The sequence below is a fragment of the Vigna umbellata genome, chromosome 4 (assembly GCF_029865625.1).
Source record: "Vigna umbellata cultivar VRB3 chromosome 4, Vumbellata_1.0, whole genome shotgun sequence".
In the NCBI taxonomy this organism is placed as follows: Eukaryota; Viridiplantae; Streptophyta; class Magnoliopsida; order Fabales; family Fabaceae; genus Vigna; species Vigna umbellata.
This window is the reverse complement of record NC_142168.1, coordinates 14,142,766-14,156,465: the sequence shown is the minus strand read 5'-3', so window position 1 is coordinate 14,156,465 and position 13,700 is coordinate 14,142,766. Positions and strand designations below refer to the sequence as shown.

General features: G+C 33.5%; 3 protein-coding genes across 4 annotated transcripts; 2 read left to right on the top strand and 1 right to left on the bottom strand.

Moving 5' to 3' along the window:
• Positions 1-549: 549 nt before the first annotated feature.
• On the top strand, positions 550-1,641 carry GILP (GSH-induced LITAF domain protein). Its single transcript, XM_088113976.1, has 3 exons — positions 550-780; positions 1,113-1,239; positions 1,349-1,641. Exons 1-3 carry the CDS (start codon positions 593-595, stop codon positions 1,430-1,432), a joined length of 399 nt encoding a protein of 132 aa, XP_087970102.1. The 5' UTR covers positions 550-592; the 3' UTR covers positions 1,433-1,641.
• Positions 1,642-5,966: 4,325 nt separating this feature from the next.
• LOC124849237 (leucine-rich repeat protein 1-like) lies at positions 5,967-8,070 on the top strand. The gene is made up of 7 exons (XM_047327149.2): positions 5,967-6,233; positions 6,342-6,474; positions 6,636-6,707; positions 6,860-7,003; positions 7,075-7,146; positions 7,250-7,321; positions 7,734-8,070. Exons 1-7 carry the CDS (start codon positions 6,143-6,145, stop codon positions 7,810-7,812), a joined length of 663 nt encoding a protein of 220 aa, XP_047183105.1. The 5' UTR covers positions 5,967-6,142; the 3' UTR covers positions 7,813-8,070.
• Positions 8,071-8,591: 521 nt separating this feature from the next.
• Positions 8,592-13,620, bottom strand: LOC124849222 (uncharacterized protein At2g33490-like). Of its 2 annotated transcripts, none has more exons than XM_088112054.1 (11): positions 13,265-13,620; positions 13,061-13,133; positions 12,887-12,964; positions 12,726-12,787; positions 12,570-12,638; positions 12,346-12,374; positions 12,055-12,262; positions 11,712-11,954; positions 11,074-11,127; positions 9,984-10,977; positions 8,592-8,855 (listed from the first exon to the last, which is right to left on the bottom strand). In XM_088112054.1, exons 1-10 carry the CDS (start codon positions 13,394-13,396, stop codon positions 10,012-10,014), a joined length of 1,914 nt encoding a protein of 637 aa, XP_087968180.1. In that variant the 5' UTR covers positions 13,397-13,620; the 3' UTR covers positions 8,592-8,855; positions 9,984-10,011. The 2 variants fall into 2 exon arrangements, with proteins under 2 accessions (XP_087968180.1, XP_087968181.1); XM_088112055.1 differs by having other exon boundaries at positions 13,061-13,171; positions 13,265-13,406.
• Between the last annotated feature and the right edge of the window lie 80 nt (positions 13,621-13,700).

The window sequence follows — 13,700 nt, the reverse complement described above, 5'->3', positions numbered from 1 at the left end:
TATTTTTTTCAATCTTAGTTTCCATGTTCTTAAGAATTCGTAATTTTAATTTAATATTTAATCTTACATAGATTTAAATGTTTTAATTTTAACTAATAAAATTGATTTTATAACAAATTAAGTAAATAATTTGATTTTAACATTTAATTGGATAGAAAAAACACAAGTAAAATAAAAATTAAAGATTTGATGAAAATTACAACTTATTTTTGAAATTGTGAACGCTTAAACTACGGAAGAAAATAAAATTTACAAATCAGGAATTAAGAAAAGTATCATTAACTTAATTTTGATCATTGATAATTTTGAAAATATTTCATTTAACTTAAACTAAATATAAAAGAAATTTATAAAAGATTAAAAAGACTTAAAAGCACTTGCGTTGAATATATAGTAGTTGTTTGAGTATAACATAAAAGGTAATATTTGAACTTTTGGCGTGCGGAACAGGTATTTAATCTAGAAAGAGGAAAAAACGCGTTGGAATAATCGGCTTATTATTTATTTATATAGATATAAATTTCGATAACATTTTTGGTGTATATTTTTATATAGTTTAATATTTACTCTTGGCACATTTTGGTAGAAGAGAATGGAGAAAAAGGATGAAGTGGTGGTTGGTGTGCCGGTGTACGAAAACCAATACCAGAGGGGGGTGATTCCTCCTAACGCGGTGGTCGGAGATCCCAAGGGCATCCCCATCCACCAGACCATTTACAGAGACACTCCTGCTCCGTTCAACTGCCCTTACTGTGGTGCCACCGCTCTCACTACCGTCAGGTATGCTATTCTCTTCTCTTCAATTTCCGATCAAATCAAATTTGTTTTCTATTATCCGATCAAATTAGAATTTCACGAAACAATTATGATCTTCTTAGTTATGCTTAGGTTGGTGTTGTCTACTCATCCAATCTCGTTTGAATATTTGTTTTTCACTTTCAGATTTTAGGTTTCAAACTAACTTCACATTGACTTCACTGCCAAATACTCGATTTGGGATTTGTTAATTTCGGTTTCATCTTAGAACGATTGTCTTACTTCTGTTCATTCCCAACATTCACAAATTTTTACATAAATCACTTATTGTTCTGAAATTTTGCTGCCAAAAATAGATCGAAGCCCAGTCTGGCTGCATTTGTTGGATGCTTGATGCCGATGATGCTTGGAGTTTGCTTTCTTTGCCCCTCAATGGACTGCCTTTGGCATAAATATCATTACTGTCCTAACTGTCAAGAAAAGGTACCTACCTCTTATGAATTCTCTGTCTCTGGCCTTAAAATCAATCGATACCATTCTTCCAAATGTACGTTTGCAACTCAATATTTTTATTGGAAATGTTCATCTGTAGGTCGCTGACTTTGAGAAATCAGATCCCTGTGCTGTCATGGATCCACCACACTGGACTCAGGAGAGCTTTGCATTGGCTGGGTAGGATCATAATTCTGCTTCTGCCATTTGCGCTTGCATTTTCTGCAACCTGTAACATAGTCATATCTTAAGAATTGGACAAAAATGAATACTTGTTACTTACCGTTCTCGAATTTCATCGAAATTAGAATTATCTACTTGTACGCCTTTTGTTGCACAGCTATAATAAACTCATGTTTTGTTAATATTATGCTTCATAGAGAATTTCTGGCATCCATGATCTGCATGCTTTGTTTTGGCCTATTCAAGAAAATATATAGTTGAACTCAATTGCTTGGTGAGGAGATTCAACCGCAAGCTTATAATAAAGCTGTGGCCATGTTATGTAACAATCCAAGTGCTCATGTTCTTTTGTATACCTAAAAGCAATTTATATCTCAGCAACTACTACCCTGAAATACCAGGCTATAAAATATTCCATTTGTTCATTTAGTCCAGTTATATAGCAACAAAATAACTAAAAATCATATGAATTTTTTTTTGTCTCCTTTTTTAAAGTCATCATTAAGAAATAATAAACGATTTTTTCTTGAAAAATGATTTGTTGGCTATGATAGACAACTTTTATTTTACAGCCCTTTGTTTCCAATATTGTTCCAAATACATCTGTTTTGGAATTAGTATACTGAAATAACCACTACTGCTTTAGGAGGTACTTCAAGTTCAAAACGTGTTTCGAATGTATGCCTAATTTCATGGAGCAGTTCGAGCATTTCCTTTTGTTATTACGGAAAGCTTAAGTTTTCAATTTCAGCCCGTTTGTCAATTAGAATAATTTGGTGGTATGTAATGAAATGGTTTGTAAAATCATACATAGCCAGAGATCCCGTAAATTTTCTGTTCTTAACCCACTTTGTTTTCCTTTTTTATTTTGTTTCTTGTTTTCTTAAAATATGAAAATGGTTCGGGTTCAAATCCATTTTTTTGGTTGAATATTCCTAACTTCAAGAAAACTTCATCAAAATGGATCTTGAAACTTAAGATCTTCCACGGTAAGCTCGAGAATCAAGATCAAACTAGGATTAATCTTATAATCATCCAATAATGAGATTCAACTAATTGGATCATAAAAAGAGCAAACCAAGACACTTGTAATATACACACATTTTGAAACTATTAAAGAACACAACAATATGAATAAAAAATTAGATAGTATAGAATAAACTATGATTTTTTTTTCATAATAATTAATTTTTGCCTATGTAGTTTTATTATAGGTTTGTTATGGTTCCTTCGTGTGTGTTTTTTAGTAAATTTTTTATGTGATTGACAATGATTTTAATGAGTTTATTTGATGGAAAAGTCCAATCAATAATATATAAAGTCAAATGGTATATAAGTGAGTACAAATATTATTTTATAAGATGATTTTGTAAGGTTAAGTTAAATTTAAAATTTTTTTTCTTTAAATGATATTTAAGTCATTAAAAGTTTATCTTAATAAAATTGGTTAGATTTCCTGTCACTTCTTATTGGATTTTTCCTAATTTCACACTCTGAGATGTCTAGTTATCACATAAAAAAGTGTGTTAAAAAACTTACATAAACTAAAGATAAAATAAAATACATTATATAAAAATGCAAACATTCTCTTATAAATTAATTGACTTAAACTTAAATTTTACTTTATTATATATACTTTATATAAAAAATATAATTTTGTATAATTAACTTAAATTTAAATTTCACTTTATTATATATACTTTATATAAGGTAATTATATAAAGTAATAATATGAGACACCAATGTGTTTTATGTGTTGTGTATTACTTTGGGTGTTTTGTGTTTGTTCATTTTTTATAGGTGTGATTATCTATCAATGTTACACTAATTCTTTAATTATTATTTAACCCGTTCTAACATATTATGCATAACGAACTAATTTGAAATGATTTTTTTTGTACATAATAATATAATACCAAAAATTCAATGAATGAGAAAATAAAATTGAAAAATGAAAAAAGAAAAACTTTAATCTAAAAATTTAAACACACGCAATGAAATTATTTGGGGGTATAAATCGATATAAACTCAATACAATTAGAAATTCTTCAAACATTCAATCACAAAAACCAACATCACAATTGTAATCACGAACTATTGTGAATTCAAGTAAATTAAATAATTGATTGAGTCGATCAATAATTGATATAAACGTGACTATTATATTAATCAATATAAAAAAGAATTGATAAAAAGAAAATCGAAATTGAATTCAATATCTAACGGGAATTGTTCAAATTTTGAATTGGTTTGGAGGTTTAACTTTCCATAGCAATCACATGAACAATGAATAATGCAAAGTAACAAAAATTAAAAAATAAAAAAAAGAGTGAAACTTATGATAATATATATATATATATATATATATATATATATATATATATATATATATATATATATATATATATATATATATATATATATATATATATATATATATATATATAAAGGAATGATGATGTCTCGATTAATTCCTTAGTAACTAACATATACTACCAAAATTTGTACCAACATTTTTTTGGGCTCAAAGGCCCACTTATAGAGCTCCTGATATAAAATTGAATTATAAAGGAAAGTCCAGAAATCTTGTGTTAAGGCCCGTGGAAAGAGTTAATCTCTTTTATTTGTCAATAATTGAAATCCAATGTCTATGAGAGCACATGACGATGATATTAAAAATCCCTAAATTGAATAGCCATTGATAACGAACAAAAAGTCAGTTTCGGAAAGATGTTGGATTGAATTTGATTTGAAGAGAGCAATGGGAATTGGGGTCCATTGATGTGAACATGACAAACATTTATTCATGTCCAATAATATTAATACTTTGAGTAATGGTAAATGACACGTTTTACTTTAATTTGATACATAGTGGTATAAAGGTAAAATAGTTTTAAAGGAATAATTTTTTGTATTTTATTTTAGATGATAATATCAAATAAATATAAAAAAGTTACGTGTGTCAAAGTATTATTTTTCTAACACTTTTACATCTTAAAAAACAATATTAACATCCTCCTAACCAAATGTTTACACTACATAATAGAAAAATGATACTTTGACACACATATTTTACATTCATTTGATATTATTCATTCTATTTTTTATTTTTATTTTTTAAAAATAAAAAAAATCACTCATTTATGACTACTTTACTCTTGTAGTGTGTCATCTTATAATTAACTTACATAATAAGGATTATAATTACTTTTTAGTTCAAAATTTTGTTCCCTCCCTTTCTCCTTGGTGGGACATAATATTACAACTTTATCTTTCTAAATGTGGTGGTCAATGGTCAAAGACCATTATAATTTCTTTTACACGTGAGGTGTTGATTATACACTCAACAATAATTATGCGTATGGAAAGCTTTTATCGTTTGGCCGAAGAAAGAGAGACTAAGTAGAGAGGGCTTTTTGTTTCGTACAGTAATACTATAATAACTTTTTCCCAAGCTTATGGTTGGTGAGTGTGAGAATGAAAAGGAGTTAACATGATGTGGTCTAAGTCTGAAATCTCCAAGTCACTTCTTTTAATGAGGAGATCATTGCATTATCTGTCTAAGATCACACAAAGGAACCCTTTCATGCTTTTGTGTCCCTCCACTATCAAAAAAGAAGATACAAAGTACAGTAACTTGAAACAGAACAAACCATGCTGTCAACCAATTCAACCCATTGAGCCGTCCCAAGTCAAAACTATAGTGTTGGATTTGGACCCATTAACATAAAATGCATTAAAAGACGAGTATTTCATTTGCATCTATAATCTTTCTATTCACTTTCTTCATTCCTAGCTAGTGCCTTACTTTTACGTGTCCAATCACAAAGCTTACTATGATGCTTCCAGTTAACTAATTTGCCATCATGGTTGACTAATCAAAAACCAATTTAACTTTATCATCTTTGTCATTTTATTACTTACAGTTTTCAATACCATTATTAATATTCCTTGCTGCTTTGTGTCAGAGATAATTTTTTCTAATAAAAGAAAACAGAATGAACAAGTATTCTCCTTCTTTGAAATCACACCATCCATCATCGAATCTAAAGTACATTTTTTTATTTTGTTTTCAAATACAAGAGGAAGAACAACAATTTAGTTTAGTCTGTGTAATCGCCTGAAACATTCTTTGTATTGCTACTGCGATAGCCTTAAACCATATTGCTTGAATACTGAATAATCTAATTGATATCGTACAGTTTATCTTTACCTTTAACGTAATTGTTTTAATCCTTTTCTCGTATACATGCATTCCAGAAATGTTCCTTTAAATTACAAAAATAATAATAATGAACATATCTCACTTTTAAATGCACGTAAATATTTTCCTTACTAAAAATTCAAATAGTGTTTATAGTCTTTGACCTAACTAAATATCGAGAATAACAATTTTAATTATCATTTGAAAAAGAGTAATGATATTTACACGTAAGACTACAATGCTAGTTGAGTGTGAATAGACAAACTAAAGAGGTAGCATCTCATATCCATTTACGGGCACTATAAAATTCTCCATATATCTGTGATTCCATTCCAAAAGCATAATTGCATTAAAGAAAGAGGAAGATTTGGTCTCTATTACATGTTTTTGTTATTAGTATTATTACTATTAGGCGCACTTCGACTACAAATAGAACCATCAATTGGTCTCAGCCGGTGTGAGGGGTGAGGCTCTAAAATCTCTACCAACTTTCAGGGCTGCTACTTCATGGAGAGGAGCATGAGGGTACCTTTTTACGTTCTTGCAATTTTTCTTCTCCTATCAGACCCTTTTGCTGTTATAAATGCAAACTCTGAAGGTAAACCCACCCTTTTGTATGTATGCGTTCCATATGTATCCAGCCACAAATTTTGAAGAATCTTGTCACAATAGTATATTCTGCTTTTTTGAACTTGAAAACGAACAGGTGATGCTCTGTTCGCATTCAGGAGAGCTGTGAAAGACCCAAATAACGTTCTGCAGAGCTGGGATCCAACTTTGGTGGATCCTTGTACATGGTTCCATGTTACCTGTGATGATGATAAGAGAGTAACCCGACTGTAATTAACTCCATCTTGTCTTTTCAGTTTCTCACGTTTTTATTTGGAATGTATTATTTGTATTTTTTATTTTATTATGTATTCTTTGTAACATGTTTGTTTGATAAGTGTTGATTATTTCTCTGGGTTGGGTTAAGTCTGATAATTGCGTACTCATGCAGGGACCTCGGACATGCAAAACTGTCTGGTCATTTGGTTCCAGAACTAGGGAGGCTCCAGCGCCTTCAGTTTCTGTAAGCGCCATAGCGAAGTTTGTATTTATCTATTTTCTGAAAATGTCTGACAGACATCACTAAAGATCAAATATGAGGGTTTATTTCTCCAAAGTTCCTTTTGAATGTGTTATGCTAAGACAGAACGTAAGATTTGGTTTGCCAATGTGCAGAGAACTATACAAGAATGATTTGAAGGGTCCAATACCAAGGGAACTTGGAGACCTCAAGAACCTGGTTAGCTTGGGTCTCTACCAGAATAACCTCACTGGCTCCATTCCCGCCAGCCTGTCCAACCTCTCCAACATCAAATTCTTGTAAGTTAATTAAAATAAATAGCAAGTGGACCGTTCACCAAGCATAACCCTTTTATGATACAATATTACAGGCGGCTCAACAGCAACATGCTCACTGGAAGAATACCGAGGGAACTCACTAAGTTGGGAAACCTCAAGATCTTGTGAGTCTCTCTGTCCTATACTTTTCAATATCATACATCTTTTCATTCTGCTCCGTCAATTCTAATTTCTCACGTTTAAATTCGTTTTTCTTATGTTATGCAGAGACCTATCAAACAACGATCTGTGTGGTACTTTCCCTACATCCGGCTCTTTTTCAAAGTTCTCTGAACAAAGGTGAGTCCATCTAAAACTTATTAATCTGAGTACTTCACAAGGTCGACTTCGTTACTACTTGGAAAATTGATATTATTACTTGCACAAATTTTGTCACAGATTCTGTAAATAAATTGAAGCCGCTATATCTGCAGGGTGATAACAGTAATAATAACATATGACTTGAACTCAAATCATTGGTGACAAGAAATTATATAAATACCATTAAAATAGGAACATGGCGATTATAATTTACGTTTTACTTTTCGATGCTGATCATTTGTAGAATTTAGCTATTACTTTCATGCTTCTATATAACATTGATGACATTCCCCTGTTATGATTTCATGCTTCTCTTACCTCTAGATCCATGCTCAAGTAGTTGATTTACATGTGTGAGAGCATGAGCTAATAATAGTTTATATTCCTGCAGTTTCAAGAATAACACAAGACTTAAAGGACCAGAATTAATGGGATTCGTCAGATATGATACTGGAGAAAGCTGCAAATGAAAGACTATATCTACCAAATAACGAGGAAGCCAATCTCTATCGTCCAAACAGCGCACATCAGAAATGTCTATTTTCCTTGCACTGTTCCAAATTACCAATATTATTATGCATTGCATTCGAATTAGGACATCGGTAATTCTTTTCATGGTTTCCAAATCTGTACAGCTAGTACGGATGGTTTGTGATGCCCATTTGTAATATATAGATAGATATAGATTAATTATAATGATAATGACAGAAGCAAGTTAAATTTGGGTATTTGGATTTGGCATACATGTTCTAAACAAAATTACCCCAATGAGTCCACAACAAGAGTACCCATTTGTCTGACTTAAACCAATTCTACCAGTTCATAGAAAATGCAACGGTACCTAGCTAGTGATTAGCAACTTCTTGAGTGGTTCCACACCTGCTAGAGCATAATTGCACGATGTTCCACTTCATTTCTCCCTTTTTTATTATTGCAACGTGAACGTTTTATTAACCAAATAATGACTCAACAACAAATGCGACACTGTTACATTACATGAATTATATTCTCTCTTCTCGTCCAGCTCCACCAGATTGCAGACAAATCAAAAGCATGATTTATGAATGCCAATCCAGAAATGAATCGAATTCTCCGAGAATTGATTTCATATGTTCATAGAAATGTTTAGTTAAGAAAACATATGAAAGCAAATTGCACTTACTGAAAGGTACACAGCTTAATTAGACAGTTGGATTGCTCGTAAAGGCGAGGCATGATTGATTGGTTACCGTCATTGCATGAATGCATATCTCAACAATAAAGCCGATGGGCATTTATTTCGAAATAAGAAAACAAAAAGCCCATAAGGTTGAAATAACAATGAATATGACAGACAAACGAATATATACATCTTTGCAACTAAGCAAAACTTAACCTAAGTTTTCTTGGCCCTAAGCTTAATTTGCCAGGCCGTAAAGGCTAACTTCAGATGTAAGTAGAATTAGTCTGCACAAGTATCCATAGACTATACCTGGATTCATCGCATAACATTAGACAAAACATGCACACATCCCTGAAAAACAGAAAATGAACATTAAATCATATGTAAGTTAAACTAAACTTTCTAACAGTATTGGTAGTAGAACAAGGAACAATAATAAAGCAATTTATAAATCTTACAATGGTAATATCAATTAGTTTGGAATTGAAATTTCTCCAATGCATTATAAAAACTGGCCTATCATGTCCTAAATTATTCATCCTATCAATTATAAACACTTCCACCTATTGCACATGCTATTTTAAGGAGAAGATGAAAAAAATAGCTATGAAGTGAGTTTCTGCATGTGTGACCTCATTGTAAGGTATTTGTACATAATAAAATGTTAAGTCCATTTAAAATAGATGATGCTTGCACCAAAAATATTCTCTATCCCAACGTGCATTTCCAGTAGAGAGTATTTTGTATGAAGATTACATAGTTTATTTTGTCATATGCCAAACTATTCCAAAAGTTTAAACGGTTAGATAAAAACAAAATTTAGAACGCATCCCTTCACCCAAATGCCCTTTGGGTTTGAAGCATGGATAGTACATAGTTCCCCATGCCTTGTGATTAAATTCGACACTTTATTAGAAGAATGGGAGTGGCTAAGAGAGATTAAGGTATTGCCGGAGGAAAAGGAGAGAATAAAAACCGAACATTATGACATTAGAATTGACTTCATATGATATGAAATATCATGTTGCAATTGCAATACATAAAGCACTAACCCTTATTTATCCTAATATTTTATCATAATCCTAATTAATTAAGTCTAAAGTGATAAACTCACATACTCCAAATTACACTAAAGATACAATAAAAAGTATTGGATATTTTTCATTCGACAATTGTATTCCACAATGGGGAATTGAAATCATTTATATATTGCAAGAACTTTGAAAACAGAACTCGCTCAATAATAGGTGTCCTATACACAGGCTGTTACAAGTACGTACTAACCATATCCATTTTATCCCATTCCAAACCAGGCAAATGGAGACAGAGGTTTTGCCATCTATAAATAAAATTTCAACACTTTCTACGTTGTCTAAATTTCACAGTTAAAAAAAAAAGTTCAAATAAATCCAGGAAAACAAAAATAATAGAAAATAAGAAGAAAAAAAGTAAACAAAAGGCCCTGGTTTAAAAAAATACCTCCGGTCTAAATATCTAGACAGCAGCCTCAGCAATCTGATGATGGCTGACTACTAGATAATGCTAGTGGTATCAGAGGAGAAGCAATAGTCTCAGACATAGATGATCCATGAGAAGAATCTAGTGTTCTAGGAACATGTAATGCTGCAACTCTAGCCCCACTAGAAGGTATGGAGAAACTACGAGCCATGGCCTGAGGTGGCATTGGCAATGGAGATGCAGCACTTGATGCAGCCAAATTATTTGCAGAGGAAACCTTTTGACCTCCAGACAACAAAGGACCAGAATGACCCACCAAACCTAAAAGCCTTGAATTGGATGGGAAATTGGTTGGAGGCCTAGGAAGTTCATGAAGCTCACTTATTTTGGGTGAAGACACTAGAGTGGGAGAAGCAGTGGGAGATACTTTTGGAGATGATGACCGAGGCTGAGGGATTGAACTTGGCAAAAGAGGTCCAGAGAACAGTTGAACACTTTCTAACAAAACTGGTCTGGTAGGCCCAGGATTACTTGTCAATGGGCCAGAAAAGGCATATCTTTTAATCTTTTTAGGGTGAGCAGAAATGTAATCACAATTCGAGGATAAAAGATTATCTGCTAGAGGAAGAGGCAATCTCGTGGAGGCAGTATTACTGTTACTTTCCTTGTGTACTGACGGAGCACTTCTGACAATGGAACCAGAAAATTCATCACCGCTATCTTTTTCATGTTTCTTTTGTTCTGATGGGGATGAATGCCACAAGTTCTTTGTAGGTTCACTTAAATTTGCCTGCACTTTGGAAGGTTTTGGATTATTTGAACTTGAAGAGATTGAACTCTTAGCATCAACGGGTGTGGGTAGCACATATGAACTAAACTTCCGAGATAAAGATGGGCGCATCTGTCTCAGTTTTTCAATTGCATCAGGTTTATTATCAGCAAAAAGCGGGGCAGATTGGCTCCCTGTCCTAACCCTAAAGGAAAACAAATTCCTTTGAAGTTTGTCTAAGTTTTCCTGCAAACAGAGCAAAAGATTCATTGTGCATGCCCTTACGTACTTCAAATTTAGAGGCTCAAAAATAAAATTGAAGATAATAGATGTCTTTTTTACCTTGGCAGTTTCGGATGTAAAACCTCCAGGAGCTGTAACTTCCACTTGATCCAGCTGAAAAGAGGTGAACACGGATAAGCACCATGTCATCAAGATGAGTAATATAAGCTAATTGTAGTGTTTTATAAACTTTGAAAACTAAAACTATATATATTGTTCAGAACCATAATCTTCAAAATCAGAAGTTCATTACTGAAAACTTCCATAGCATTTTCATGCATTGATCAAAGAAGTTAAAACCCCGTAGTTTACTTGAAGAGGTTCTTGCTCAATTGTCCATCTAGCGGCATTCTAATTAAACTGTATTACTCGTGTGCATAGAGCAGTTAGTCACAATTAAATAAACAAATATGCAAAACTTTTGAGCTTAAGACCGTAAAAACAACTTTGCCCACAACATAATCTCTGTCCACGAATTTAGTCATTCACTCATTAATTTTGATTTCACACATATACAGCATGCAGTAGGATTCAAACCCTTCAACGACCACCACATGAGTGCATAATCATTCACCTGTTCCCTTTTGCGTGTTAGTAGATGTAATTTTCCAGCCTTCACTAGACAACCATTTCTAAATAAACTCAAAACACATAGGGGAAGAAAAAAATTGAAGATCCTAGTTACTTAAGGTAGTCACCTCCATGGAGTTTCGTGACGTAGAAACATCTCGGTCTTGTTCAGTTTGTCCATAGTCAAAACTCAGCTCACCATCATCATTGTCATCATAACCACCACCACCATCATCTCCATCGTCACCTTCATACCCATCCTCCTCTTCAAGAGCACTGAACTGGTAATCAATGTGCTGCTGTTCAGTTACAGATTTTACATGTGGTTCTACTGTCTCAAGGGACTTGACTGCTTTCTTGAAAAAACACAACTGTTTGGGCACAAAAAGAAAGCAATGGTAATAACATTAAAAAAAAAAAAAAAAAAAAAAAACTCCAATTCTTACAAGGAAACAGGGGAATGTGAAGAACCTGAGAAGCATGGTGACGCGTTGCCTGTGTTAGAAGACTACGCGATTGTCCTTGCTTCAGAGATTTCAATCGGAAAACAAATAAAGTAGCCTCTTCATCATATTCATCATGAGCAGTTTGCAACTGCTGCAAAGAAAAAGTTTCCCCTTTCCCGCCTTTAGACCTGCCTCCTTCTCTGTATCTTGCTACCATATAGTCATATACGTCTCTGCATATCATATGACACAATAACAAGAAGTATATCACTGTGACAGTCAAAGATAATAACAGATCCAAAACATCATTTCAAACCTTTTCTCATCACATTGCCGCTTCATCTCCTGGTCGAGTATTAAAACAAAAAAAAAAATGATGAAAATTACAAAAAGGTCATCCATGCAGAATACAAAAATAAAGGTATTCTTAGGTTACTGCAATAAGAAAAAGTTGAATCTGAAAGTTGAACGAGAGTGATGCATGACTAGGTTTGTGTAAGTGCAATAGATAGAGATATAAAAAAGATTAGAATTAGAAACCTCAACAATTCGAAGTTCATTCAAGAGAGACTCCGAGGGAACGGTAATTGTCTGAATTATATGAGAACGCTGGAATGGGAAAGAAAAGAGTAATGAAAAGCAGAGAAAATAAGAAGTAAAGATAAAATGGAAATAGAGAGAAGATTAGGAAGTGACGTAGTCATCTATTAGTTTGTGGAGTTTGAACTGAATTTTGCCAAGCGTGAGGAGAAGTTTTCCTGCAATAATAGAATGGAAAAAAACAAAGGAAGGGGTTAGGAAAAAGGTGATGAAGTGCGTGCGGAAGTGGAAGAAGAAGTAAAAGAAGAGTATAGTGCCAGTTTCATCTGCGTGGTCATTTAAAGCGGTCTTCTCGAGAAGACAAGAGCCCATGTCTCGCAAGGACTCAGAGAATTCTGTAAGAAGAGAATAATAGACGATATGAAAAGCATGAAAGGGTGAAGAAAAGAAAGAATGAACGAACGAACGATATTCCAACGTCCCAACCCTACCATAGGCACTACTGGCGGTTGCAGCGGCGGCGGAAAGCAAGGTGTCATAGCAGTCCCTCATGTCTTGCATATCCTGAAGAGCAATTCCAAATCAATTCCATCCGTCAAACCCTAAAAGTAGAGATGTATTGTATGATAGGGTAGGATATGTTGAAGAAACATAGATGGAAAGAGAAATGCGAATGTCGAGGCGTGCGTGCGTGCCTGGGTGGCCCGAGCAAGCTCGTCAAGCTGGCCCAGAGGCTGAATGAAGTTGGAGGAGTCATCCTTGCGAGTGCGGTTGTGGTTGTGATTGTGAAGCGCCAGACCTCGCAATTTCTTCAGAGAGCTCTTCATCGATGTCTTGCAATCGTTTGTTCTAATAACTTTTGCTTTGTTTGTTCGTAACGAATGAGGGATTAGAGTGAAGAATAGCAAACGGAAATCGCCGCCAACAACGACAACGAGGAGGTGGTCAAATCCCCTTCCCCATCCCAATCAGACCATTTCTTTCTTCAACCGCTTCCTCTGCTTACGCCACCAACTCCTCCCACGCAAATTCCACCACCCCCAACCTTTCATTATTTCTATTATTAATATTATTATTATAATTACTACTATTATTTATTTTTAATAATATTGTATTTCTATTTACCATTAC

Bases quoted from the DNA above. Each gene is read 5' to 3' on its own strand.
- GILP (XM_088113976.1), top strand. From the start codon at position 593: ATGGAGAAAAAGGATGAAGTGGTGGTTGGTGTGCCGGTGTACGAAAAC. The intron at 781-1,112 runs GTATGCTATTCT...TGCCAAAAATAG, and splicing joins ACCGCTCTCACTACCGTCAG to ATCGAAGCCCAGTCTGGCTG. The intron at 1,240-1,348 runs GTACCTACCTCT...GTTCATCTGTAG, and splicing joins GTCCTAACTGTCAAGAAAAG to GTCGCTGACTTTGAGAAATC.
- LOC124849237 (XM_047327149.2), top strand. From the start codon at position 6,143: ATGGAGAGGAGCATGAGGGTACCTTTTTACGTTCTTGCAATTTTTCTT. The intron at 6,475-6,635 runs GTAATTAACTCC...GTACTCATGCAG, and splicing joins GATAAGAGAGTAACCCGACT to GGACCTCGGACATGCAAAAC. The intron at 7,004-7,074 runs GTAAGTTAATTA...ACAATATTACAG, and splicing joins CTCTCCAACATCAAATTCTT to GCGGCTCAACAGCAACATGC.
- LOC124849222 (XM_088112054.1), bottom strand. From the start codon at position 13,396: ATGAAGAGCTCTCTGAAGAAATTGCGAGGTCTGGCGCTTCACAATCAC. The intron at 11,128-11,711 runs GTGACTACCTTA...ACCTCTTTTCAG, and splicing joins CGTCACGAAACTCCATGGAG to CTGGATCAAGTGGAAGTTAC. The intron at 10,978-11,073 runs GTAAAAAAGACA...CTCTGTTTGCAG, and splicing joins TTACATCCGAAACTGCCAAG to GAAAACTTAGACAAACTTCA.